The sequence below is a fragment of the Camelus dromedarius genome, chromosome 9 (genome assembly GCF_036321535.1).
Source record: "Camelus dromedarius isolate mCamDro1 chromosome 9, mCamDro1.pat, whole genome shotgun sequence".
Classification (NCBI taxonomy): domain Eukaryota; kingdom Metazoa; phylum Chordata; class Mammalia; order Artiodactyla; family Camelidae; genus Camelus; species Camelus dromedarius.
In genome coordinates this window covers 74,352,803-74,364,237 of record NC_087444.1, presented here as the reverse complement: position 1 = coordinate 74,364,237, position 11,435 = coordinate 74,352,803, and the positions used below count along the sequence as shown (strand labels likewise).

At 46.5% G+C, this 11,435-nt stretch overlaps 1 protein-coding gene across 1 annotated transcript; it reads right to left on the bottom strand.

Moving 5' to 3' along the window:
• Positions 1 to 5,484: 5,484 nt before the first annotated feature.
• On the bottom strand, positions 5,485 to 11,394 carry BCL2L12 (BCL2 like 12). Its single transcript, XM_064489530.1, has 7 exons — positions 11,288 to 11,394; positions 10,489 to 10,618; positions 10,141 to 10,283; positions 9,173 to 9,259; positions 8,987 to 9,078; positions 7,741 to 8,028; positions 5,485 to 5,763 (listed from the first exon to the last, which is right to left on the bottom strand). The coding sequence occupies exons 2-7, from the start codon at positions 10,593 to 10,595 to the stop codon at positions 5,713 to 5,715; spliced, it is 768 nt and encodes a 255-aa protein (XP_064345600.1). The 5' UTR covers positions 10,596 to 10,618; positions 11,288 to 11,394; the 3' UTR covers positions 5,485 to 5,712.
• Positions 11,395 to 11,435: the final 41 nt, after the last annotated feature.

The following is an 11,435-nucleotide window of genomic DNA, read 5'->3' as shown; positions in this document are numbered from 1 at the left end:
GGTGTATGTTTATAAGAAACTGCTAAAAATGTCTCCTAGTGTGTTCTACCATTTTGCATTTCTATCAGTGATGCTTGAGAGTTCGAGGCTCCATAGCCCCTCCAGCCCTTCATAAAATCAGTCTTTAATTTTAATCATTCTTGTAGGGATGAAGAGACGATCTCATGCTTGTCATTTGCATTGCCCCAAACATTAATGTTGTCCAATATCTTTTCCCGTGTGCTTACTGGCCCTTTGTATATCTTTCGTCAAGTCATCTGCTCAAGTCTTTTGTGTATTTTTTACACTGTGTTGTTTTCTTATTTACAAATTATAAACATTCTTTTTCTTTGTTTGTTTTGGGGGGTAATTGTTTATTTATTTATTTTTAATGGAGGTACTGGGGATTGAACCTCCATGCATGCTAGGCACACACTCTACCACTGAGCTATACCTTCTCACCGTAAATGTTCTTTATAGATTTTGGATACAGGTCTCTGTCAGGAAGATCACCTTGAAATATTTCTCCCAGTCTGTGGTCTGTCTTTTCACTTTCTTAACGTTGTCTGTTGAAAAGCAGAGATTTTTCATTTGAATGAATTCCCATGAATCAATTACCTGAGCCTACACCTTGACCCCTACCTACACAGTATGTTCTATGGATCCTGAATCTTACTTTTTTTTTCTTTTCTATTGTTCCAAATGTTTCAATGGGTTTTGATTTTTTTTTAATTACTTTTTCTCTGATGTCCAAGTATTCTGACTCAATCAATTACATTTGCTCTGTGTTGCTATTAAGAATGAAAAATTATGACAAACTCTCTCTACCACGCTAGGGAAGAATCTAATGTTGTCGAAAAGGAGACGGTATTGGACAGGGATACACGAATATAGGGTACAGGCGAGAGGTCTGAACTCGAGACAAAAGTGGCGTCACCCATGTCAAATTCTGTCCTTTCCAAGATGGCAGCCACTTGGGACAACTGAGTGATGGACTGTGGCAAGTCTGAACTGAGATGTGCTCTGACTATAAAACACACACTAGATTCTTAAGACTTCATATACAAAAGAAATGTGTAATATCTCATTAATATGTTTTATTTATTTATTTATTTTAGTGGAGTTACTGAGGATTGAACCCAGGACCTTGTGAATTTCAGGCATGTGCTTTACCACTGAGCCATAGCCCTACCCCAATATGTTTTATGTTGGTTCCATGTTGAAATGATTCTATTTTGGAGAAATGGGGTAAATAAAAAATATTGCTAAAATTAATTTACCTGTTACTTGTATGACTCGTATTTCTGTTGGCCTGAGCTGCACTAGGTCACAGACCACAGGATGGACAAGGTCACTGGGGAGCTGGTGGGATTAGAAGTGTGGTTAGAGACCCGGGTCAAATTGGAGATTCAGGTGTCTGTGAGCTGCGACGGTGGAAACTTAAATCTCTTATGAAACTGGAACCCGATCCTTCCTTCAACTGAGAATTTGAGCAACACATCAATGTGGGATTAGCCCCTGTGCCCTGGTCCCCAGCATAAATGACAGATGCTTGCATGTCAGGTGATAGTTGCTTCAACTACTCATGGAGTGGGCAGAATTGTAAAGATCTCTGCCCACTACTGTTACATACACCAAGGAGTAGGTTGAGTTATATGACAAAGAAGATGGATAGCATTTTCAAATATTTTCTTAATTAGGTGACCTTATATGGCAAGGGTGAAGGGATTTTTCCAGATGTCCTTAAGGCTTCAAATCAGTTAATTTTTTAAAAATTGAAGTAGAGTTGATTGACAGTGTTTAAGGTGTACAGCAAAGTGATTCAGTTATATATATTCTTTTTCAGATTCTTGTCCATTGTAGGTTATTACAAGATACTGAGTATAGTTCCCTCAGCTTATCCCTCTCCCAACTTACCCCTCTCCCACTTTTCCCCTTTGGTAACCATATGTTTGTTTTCTATATCTGTGAGTCTATTTCTGTTTTGTAAATAAGTTCATTTGCTTTGTTTTTTTAGATTCCACATATGAGTGATAGCATATATGTGTCTTTCTCTGACTTACTTCACTTCGTGTGATCATCTCTATGTCCATCCATGTTGCTGCAAATGGAATTATTTCGTTCTTTTCTATGGCTGAGTAATATTAACATTCCATTGTGTGTGTGTGTGTATTTATGTATGTGTGTGTATATGTATGTATGTATATGTGTGTATATATGTGTGTGTGTATCACATCTTCTTTATCCAGTCATCTGTCAGTGGACACTGGGGTTGTTTCCATGTCTTGGCTATTGCAAACAGTGCTGCTATGAACATTAGGGTGCAAGTATCTTTTCAAATTAGTCTTCATCTTTTCCAGATATGTGCCCAGGAGTGGGATTGCTGGATCATATGGTAATTATCAAATAGGTTAATTTTAAATTAATCAAAGAGATTTTTTTCCCCTCCTGGGTAGGCCTGACTGAATCAGGTGGAAACTCTTTAAAGGGGGAGGGGAGACCTTCTCTGAGGCCACAGTGAGTCTCCTGCTAAAACTACAGGCACTGGGAAGAGGCCCTCTGAACCTCAGATGAGACCAAAGGTGAAACCTTGATGGCAGCAGGTCACACCCTGAGCCGAGCACCCCCTCAGCTGCACCCACATCCTTGACCCATGGAAACTGAGATGAATAAATGTGAATCATTGTATGCCGCTATATTTGTATGATTTCTCACACAGCCATAACTAATCCACCTCAAAATCCTGCTCTACTTAGAAACTGTGCTTATTAGACCCACCCGAGGTGTTTTTAATTAATGTGTTAATGAGAAGGCATGCCTATTATTAGACCACTAATGTTTTTACATGTATTTTTTATTTCACATTTTTAGAGGGAAGGGGGAGATTAGGTTTATTTATTTAATAGAGGTACTGGGTACTAAACTCAGGACCTCGTGGATGCCAGGCATGAGCTCTACTGCTGAGCTATACCCTCCCCACCATTACTGTTATAATCAGACCCCAAGCACCCAAAAAGCTATTTCCATTAAATCAAACCAAACCAAACCATTTGTACCTTTTGATCCAAAAGGCCACCATTCCTGGGAGGAACCTGGGTTTCCTCTAAATAGTCCAACCAGAGATTAACAATATATATACACTCACAGTAACATACAAATACAAGGTGTTACAAAATAGGGTAAGGAAATCCCCTATGGGTGACCAGAAGGGTGATTGCACCCAAGATGATCCAGGGGCCCCAGTCCTGAGCCCCTTTCCTCCTTTAACTTCTGCTGCCTCCCTAAGCCTGCTGACATTCTTTCTGGCTTTCTCAGTTCCAATCCAGCCCAGATTGTGTCCAAAGCCTTTTTCCTCCACCTATGCAGCTCTGGAAAGAATCTTTACTGAGCCCCGATCTTTAAGATAATGAAAGACAGTTAAGTTGTGTAACCTTGAGGCTCCAAAATTCTAAACTGTGAAACTTCTGGAATGGATGGCTAGAGTCAGGGCAATTTACAGCTCTCCAGATACAAAAGTGATAGAGCAAGTGACATACCACTAATTTTTTTTTAATTGAAGTATAGTCAGTTTACAATGTTGCATCAATTTCTGGTGTACAACATAATGTTTCAGTCATACATATACATACATATATTTGTTTTCATATTTTTTCATTATAGGTTGCTACAAGATACTGAATATAGTTCCCTGTGCTGCACAGAAGAAACTTGTTGTTTATCTATTTTATGTATAGTATTTAGTATCTGCAAATCTTGAACTCCCAATTTATCCCTTCCCACCAGCTCTCCCTCCTGGTAACCATAACTATGAGTTTGTTTTCTATCTCTTCTAAGTTCTTTCTTCTAAGTTCATCTGTGTCTTTTTTTTTTTTTTTAAGATTCCATATATGAATGATATCATATGGTATTTTTCTCTTTCTGGCTTACTTCACTTAGAATGATGATCTCCAGGTCCATCCACATTACTGCAAATGGCATTATTTTTTCTTTTTTATGGCTAAGTAGTACTCCACTGTATAAATATACCACAACTTCTTTATCCAGTCATCTGTCAATGGACATTTAGGTTGTTTCCATGTCTTGGCTATTGTAAATAGTGCTGCTATGAACAATGGGGTGCAAGTATCTTTTTGAATTAGAGTTCCTTCTGGATGTATGCCCAGGAGTGGGATTGCTGGATCATATGGTAAGTCTACCTATTGGAATCTCCATATTGTTTTCCATAATGACTGCAATATCCCACTAATTTTTATATGAACACTGCAGACTGTATTTCCACTGACACTCAAGTCTTGTTATTTGTGACAGCTAGGTTCTACAAAGTCACTGCAAACACTGAATTGGTGAACACTGAGCCATTGTTCCCTGCAGAGATACAAGGTGAGGTTCTCATGGGCTTCTTGCCACACTTTTGTCAACCCATGGAAATATCTTGCTCTATGTGTGTTTTCTGTTTAGAGACACACTAGGTAGTATACAGTTGATTTATTCACCTTGATCTCGCAGCCAACATCACTCTAACAAGTATTACCTGCAACAAAGCTGACCTAACAGGGGCCAATCGCAGCCTTCTTGCACCTAGGAATGCTAGCCAGCACTTCAGTGCTATGCTTTGGGGCCTTTTAAAACAGCGAAATCACCCTAAAAAGCATAGGAATGTGGAAAATGTGGCACTAAGCAGGTTGCGGAAAGAACAGCATGAGAGCTGAAAAAAGAAGGCAGCGTCACCTTGTCTAACCTGAGCTGAAATGTGCACATTAGGCAAGTCAGTTCCTTGGCTGCTCTGAGCATGCGCAAGCCTCCCAAACCTGGGTAGGCGGGTATTAATTGGAAGGCAACAAAGACATTTTAATAAGCAGGCGAACTCAAAAATATGGAATGCGCAAATAATGAGCCTCGACTGTGCTTGACTTCCTTTGTAATCCTGTACAGTTCATTTCATGCACTTACAAATGTAACTCTGCGAAGGGGATTAGAGCCCTAAAAATATGACAAGTCTCTGGCCAACAGATAGCAGAGGAGAAACCAGCAAGGAAAAAAAAAAAAGGGAGGGGGCTCAGAGGAGCAGTTGGGGGAAAAAAAGGAGAAGAGAGTGGTGTTCTGGATGCCCCATGAAGGAAGATCATATAGCTTTCTTCTGAAAATAGCTGGAAAGACTCCATGACCATCAATACAGGACTAGCTGGAATAAATAAATCATTCAGGGGGGAAGGTATAGCTCAGTGGTGGAGTGCATGCCTAGCATGCACAAGGTCGGGGTTCAACTGCCAATACCTCTGTTTAAAAAAATAAACAAATAAATAAACCTAAAATTACCTCCCCAGCATTAAGAAAAAAAAAAAGGAAATCATGCAATAGGGGGGAAACGTAATTAGCTGGAATCATATTTACAGACATCCTCAAATAGGCTGTATGTTCAGGTGACAGGTACTTGTAGGTAGTCTGAATAGATATTTCTAGAACGAATGAATTGGCTCTTTCCTTAATTTATAAACCAGAGAGCGCTTTGAACCAAATCTCCTTTACTTAGAACTTTAGTTCTTGAGTGAAAGGACCAACAATTAAATACTTGAAAACGTTTTTAATATGAAAACACTGTAAATGATTTTCTTTTGGCAAAAACGGGGAGGGTAGCCACCACCCGAGCCCTGAGTGGATTAGGAAAGTTTGGAAAAGCACACACAGAGTGCAGGGACATGAGGTCCGATCCTGGAGCAGCTTTGGAGGAGGAGCTCAGTCCAAGGGTAAGTTCAAGTCCACGGGTGATGCTGCCAGGATGCCCTCCTGGAGGGAAAAGTGGCAGAGACCAGTGAGTGGAGAGGTGTCTGCCACTCACAGAGGCATCCACATCAGCCCAGTGAGAGCGGAGATGGGGAAGGCAAGGAACCAGAGAGGGAGGGGACAGAGACCTAGAGAGAGGCAGACAGGGGTGAGGGGTGAGTGATAGAGACCCCAGGAAACTATCAGAGACCCGGGGTGGATGGGGACAGAGTCCGGGGGTGGGTGGGTGGGAGGGACAGAGGCTCAGAGAAGGGAAACAAACAGAATCTTAGAGCTTTAATGATTAAGAGCCCTGGCTCTGTGTCAAAGTCCTAATTCCAATCCCCCATCCAGCGTGAGGGACTTTCCCTCTGGGACTCCTTAAAACTGGGATAATAACCAAATCCCAGAAGGTTGTTGTGGGGTTTAAATGGAACCATTCCACTCAAGTCCTTGGCTGAGTACCTGGCCAAGTTTACCTATTATCATTCCTTACAAAAGAAAATGATTTGACAAATAAACCAGCTTCTGCGCTGAGTTCCAGACACTTATAACTAGTATCCTGACATCATCTTTCTTTGAGGTCTGAAGGGCCTGTCTCCCTTAACTAGACCATCTCCAGTCATCTCTGACTCCTCCCCAAACCTGCTCCCCACCTTCCCCTCCACTCTGCTCTTCCTGGTCTCAGGGGACATTAGATGGCATCATCCTTGACTCCTTCCTGTCTTCTATTCAGTCTCCACGTCCACTCCATGAGCAAAGTCCGTCAGGTCGACCTCCAAGTGAAATCCAGAATTCTCCACTACCCCGACCCTGGTCTGTCCCACCCTCATCTCCTCCCTGGACCAGCACAGTCTCCTCCTCCGGGCTCCCTAATTCCGTCCTCGCCCCCAACAGTATTCCCCAAGCGGCCGCCAGGGGGCGTCTGTGACCACCTAAGTCAGCTCCCGCATCTACTCAAGCCCTTCTCACTCAGAGCTCACTGAAACTCCAAGTTCTTATCTTGATCACAAGGCGTAAAGCCTTGCACGATCTGGCCGCCCCTCCTGTTTTCATCTCCACCCACCCCTCACTCACCCTGCTCCAGCCCTCCTGGCCACCTCTCTGCTCCTCAAACACACCTAGCCGGCTCCCGCCAGTCTGTGAAGCAATGCTTACATTCTGACAGCCTGGCAGTGAGGACGCAGGTAAGTGAGATGGTGTCCACTGCACGAGGGGAGACTCGTGTTCAGGGAGACGAGGATAGTTGCCAAGATCACACAGCCAGTACACTGGAGCCCAATCTAGCTCTGAGCACAGCACCGGATTAAAAACAGTCAGCAAGCAAGGTAAGCCTCCCTAGTCCTTGCGGGAGAAGACAACACACAGAAAGAGATAATACGTAAAACAAGTCAATTCTACCCTGTGTTAGAAGGTGCCTGTTGGAAGGTGCAGAGTGCTGTGGAAGGAAGTAAAGCGGCAAAAGGGGAAGGAAAATGGCTGGGAGGGAGTGGAAGTGGCTGCGATTTTAAATGGGGATCAGGGAAGGTCTCACTGCGGGTGATATCTGAGCAGAGGAGTGGAGGAAGAGAGGCAGGAGTCTAGGGGGAAAAGGTATTCCGGCAGGCAGCGCTGCAGTCACCAGATAATCACACACAAAAATGCCTCTGTTGTGCCAAGTACTTATGAGGATGATCCCATTTTAATCCTCACAATAACCCTTAGAGGTAGGTACTACAATTCTCTCCACTTTACAGATGAGGAACCTTGTTTTCCACTCATAACAGTTAATGTATACTAGAGTAGTTTAAGCTGGGCAGAGCGGCCTGCACTGATCACTGCAGTGCCTGGTGTACAGTAGGTGCTCAGTAAACACAGAACGCATGAATGGTGGAGCTGGGAGAACACCTGTGATGTCTGGAAGGAGCCCTAAGAGCGACTCCCCCAGCCTCCCCAGCCCAAGACACACCCCTACAATGAAAATTAGGTAAAGAGAAGTCCAGAGAGGCTTTGGCGGCTCACCCAGCCCCCGTGGGCCTGGATCCAGGGCGCGAAGCTGTGCACGTGCTCTACACTGAGTCCGGTCAGGGTGCCCCCCAGCCCGGCCACGCGCCGGCTCAGCTCCATGGCCAAGGCCAGGCGGGCCAGGGGCTCCGGGGAAGGCGGCGGGGGCCCGGGGCACGGCAACGAGGGGCGTGCTTGGCTTGGGCGAGGGCTGGCCTCACGGCTAGAGAAGAGCTCCACTAGGCGGCTGAAGGAGCCGGCGGAGAGGCGGGCCAGCTTGCGCCGCAGGGCCGGGTCAGAGGCCAGCTGTAGGGCAGAAAGGGGGAAAAGGCAGGGGTCTGACTCAGCCACACCCTGGTAGCCAGCCAATAGGAAACCGGGAGGCGTGGCCTCAAGCGACTTCTATTTACAACTGGCACCCTAAGCCACGCCCCTATCCAGCAGATCAGCCAATCACAAACCAGATTGGTTTTCGGCCCACCTACTATAGATAACCTAGAACCAGAGAAGCCAAGCCACGCCCCTACCGAGGCCTCGACAGCAATCAGGGCCAAGCCCTACTTCAGCTGTGTTCTGTGATGCCACGCCCCTGTGCGCTTCCCCCAGAGGCCAAGCTAGTATCTACAAGCAACCTTACCATCTACCCTATAATTAATATTACAGAACCATACACTTTGCCCAAGCTCCTGAGCCAACCAGATTCCAGGACAGAGTCACAAGCCACACTCCCTCCGGCAGTCCATTTCCCCTACATTCTAACCCATGCCCCTATATAGTCAATCCGAGCTTCAGATTTTAGACAGCAGTTTCCAAACTACCCCTCCTCACTACAGTACATTCCTTTCCTCAACTGGTCCCAGTCTTTCCTAGAACATGGTTCTTATGGCCACACCCTCTGCCTTTAGGCCACGCCCCTCGAACGATTAATGATAGCCACTAATTTAAGGTTTACCTCTGTCACTCAGAGGTACCCTTCACTGAAGCCTTGCCCCCACCCTCTCCCCACCTGACCATCTAATGAGAATGCAGAGCCAGTTTCAGGTCCCAGTGCAAACTATGCCGCAATTCCAATCCAAGCTAAGGGATGGCAGGCGGTGGGGGCGGGGCGGGGGAGCAGGGTATAGCTTAGTGGTTGGAGTACACGATTAGCATGCACGAAACGAGGTCATGGGTTCAACTAAATAAATAAACCTAATTACCTCCCCCCAAAACAAAAACAAACAAACAAAAAACAAGCTAAGGGATGAAACAGACTGCCCATCACCTTCTGGTTGATGACTTCTGCCTCCTCCTCCAGCAAGGCCACCAGCTTCCGCAGCAGGGCTTCCTTCTCTGTGGGTGGTGGACCCTGTAATTCTGGGGGGAGGGGAGCAGACAAGAATTTGGCCTGGGGCAGAACCCTGGCAACCCTTCTACCCTTATCCTTCTTTAGGGCCCCTTGGCACCTCACCCGGGCTAGGTGGGGATTTCAGTTGCTCTTGGACCAGCTGTTCCAGTCGCTGGGCCACGAGGGCATAGAAGTCTGGAGTAGCTGGACCTGGGGTGAAAAGAGCCAATGAGGGGTGTTTCGGACATCAGGAACTTATGGATTCTCTCCTCCCAACCACCTTGCCAGAAATGAGGTAAACTGAGGCCCAGTGAGCAAAGTTGGTGAAAAAAAAAAAAAACCCTTGTACTTTCTCCCCAGTTGGACTTAGAATGTTAAGAGCTGAACTGGACCTTGAAGATTATCCCATCCAAGGAAGGCAAACACATAGCACTCCAGCTATTACCACTCTATCCCTTGCCCATTTCAGGCAACAACTCTTCACAGAACTCTTGACCCCAGCTGTGAAATCCTCATCAAGCTAATACTCTCAGTAGGCATTACTAGTCAATCCAGTCTCACATATGATTATCAGCCTGCTGATCATTCTTGATCAAGTCCAATGAACTACCCCCACACCAATTCCTACTTGGCTACTGGAGAAAAGAATTCAGGTAAGCAAAACAGCCAAGAAATTGTGACCGAAAATCAGGTCTCCTGCCTCTCTGGTGGATACAAAAATCCTACACGTATGGGACGAGAAAGAGAACAAATAGAAAGGGACCACAGGCCCTCCTGAAGCCAGCTCACAGAAATGACAGACAGCAATCTAACTGGGGGTTGGGGGTGAGGGTAGGTGCTTAGCTGAGTGATCTTTAACTAGTTCCTTATCCTCTCTATGCTTTAAGAAAAAGTTTCTGTCACAGCAAAAAACAAAAATGTGACAATGAATGTATGTATGTTCATGTATAACTGAAAAATTGTGCTCTACACTGGAATTTGACACAACATTGTAAAAGGACTACAACTCAATAAAAAAACGTTTAAAAAAAAGGAAAAAAGAAAAAGCTCTGGCCCTGCCAGTTCTTCAGTGATCAAGGGCAATCTCTTACCAGGCTCTGAACCATAGCAGGGCCGGAGGGGCAGGGAGCAGGGCCGAGGGGACTCAGGGGGAACTGCTCCACGCCCCAGGGAGCAGGGAAGACATCTTCGAAGGCGGCTCAGGAAATCTGTTGGCTCCTCCTGGGTAGGGCTCCTGGGGAAGGGGACCTCAGAGAGTGAAGACAGAGGCCCTTTGCAAGCAGGCCCCCTTTGTCCTCCCACTGAGGGCCTACTAAAGACAAGGAACAGAGCCAGATACAAAGAAGGGGGAAAGGAGACAGACTGAGACCAGGAGCAAGAGTTGGAGAGGGGCCCACTTCAAATGCAGTTCCCTGAGGGAGGAGGGCAACTCCTCTTACCTGGATGGGGTCGGAATGGGAGACCCAGGAGCCTCACCCCGCCTAAGGAAGGCAGCTAGGACCCTCAGCGTGTCCTCCCGGAGCCCCAGCTCTTCCGAACCTGCCATGGGGCCACCTGTGAGAAAGGGAGCTGGGGGATGGACCCCAGGGTTCAGAGGGAAGTGGAGGCTTGGGGCCCAAACTCCTAGTCCTTGAATGAGGAAGGGGCCAGGACTTGTGAATCCCCAAAGGAGGAAGGGGCTGAGGGTCTGGATTCCCAGGTCCTTTACGGGAGCTGGGGTCTGGAGAGCCAGAAGTTTGAGTCCCCAGAGGGAGAAGAGGAATAAGTTGAAGACACCTTGATCCTGGAAAAAGAGATTGGAGATCCAGATTCTTGGGTCTAAGAGAGGAGGGGACTAGGGCCCTGGATTCTTGAGTTTTCGGAGAAAGGGGTTGGGGGTCTGAACTCTTGAATCTAAGACAGAAGGGGATTGGGGCCTCAGATCTCTGAGTCCCCAGAGGGAGAAAGGGGCTTGGGGCTCCGACTTCTCTATTCTTAAGGTATATGCCAAACTACTCAGGTCGGTAGAGGATCGGAAACTACCAATCCCAGCAGGCTTCATAGCAAACATCTCCCTCCGTCCGTTACTTGTTCGCCGCGCAGCCTGCTGGGAAGTGTAGTTCCACTCTCTGACTCAGGCTGGACGTTGGGGGACCCGCGACGCTTTGATGTTGCAGAAGCGGTACTGGGTTGCCCGTTCCTGGATCTTGGCCCCCTCTTCTTCCCTCCTCACCTAGCCCTCGCTAATGTGCTGCTCACCTGGTCCCGGTCGCCGCCGCCGCCTCCTTCTCCTCTGAATTTGTATAAACTTTCCTTTCTCAGTTGAACTTTCCCGCGCCTGCGCACTGGGCTGGGTTGGTGACGGCCCAAAGGTTGAGGGCGGAGCGCTGGTTCCCGCCTTATTTGC

Excerpts from the sequence above, each read along its gene's own strand:
- BCL2L12 (XM_064489530.1), bottom strand. The coding sequence starts at position 10,595 with ATGGCAGGTTCGGAAGAGCTGGGGCTCCGGGAGGACACGCTGAGGGTC. Across the intron at positions 9,260-10,140 it reads CTGCTATGGTTCAGAGCCTG|GTCCAGCTACTCCAGACTTC; the intron begins GTAAGAGATTGC and ends TTTTCACCCCAG. Across the intron at positions 8,029-8,986 it reads CAGAAGTCATCAACCAGAAG|CTGGCCTCTGACCCGGCCCT; the intron begins GTGATGGGCAGT and ends TCTGCCCTACAG.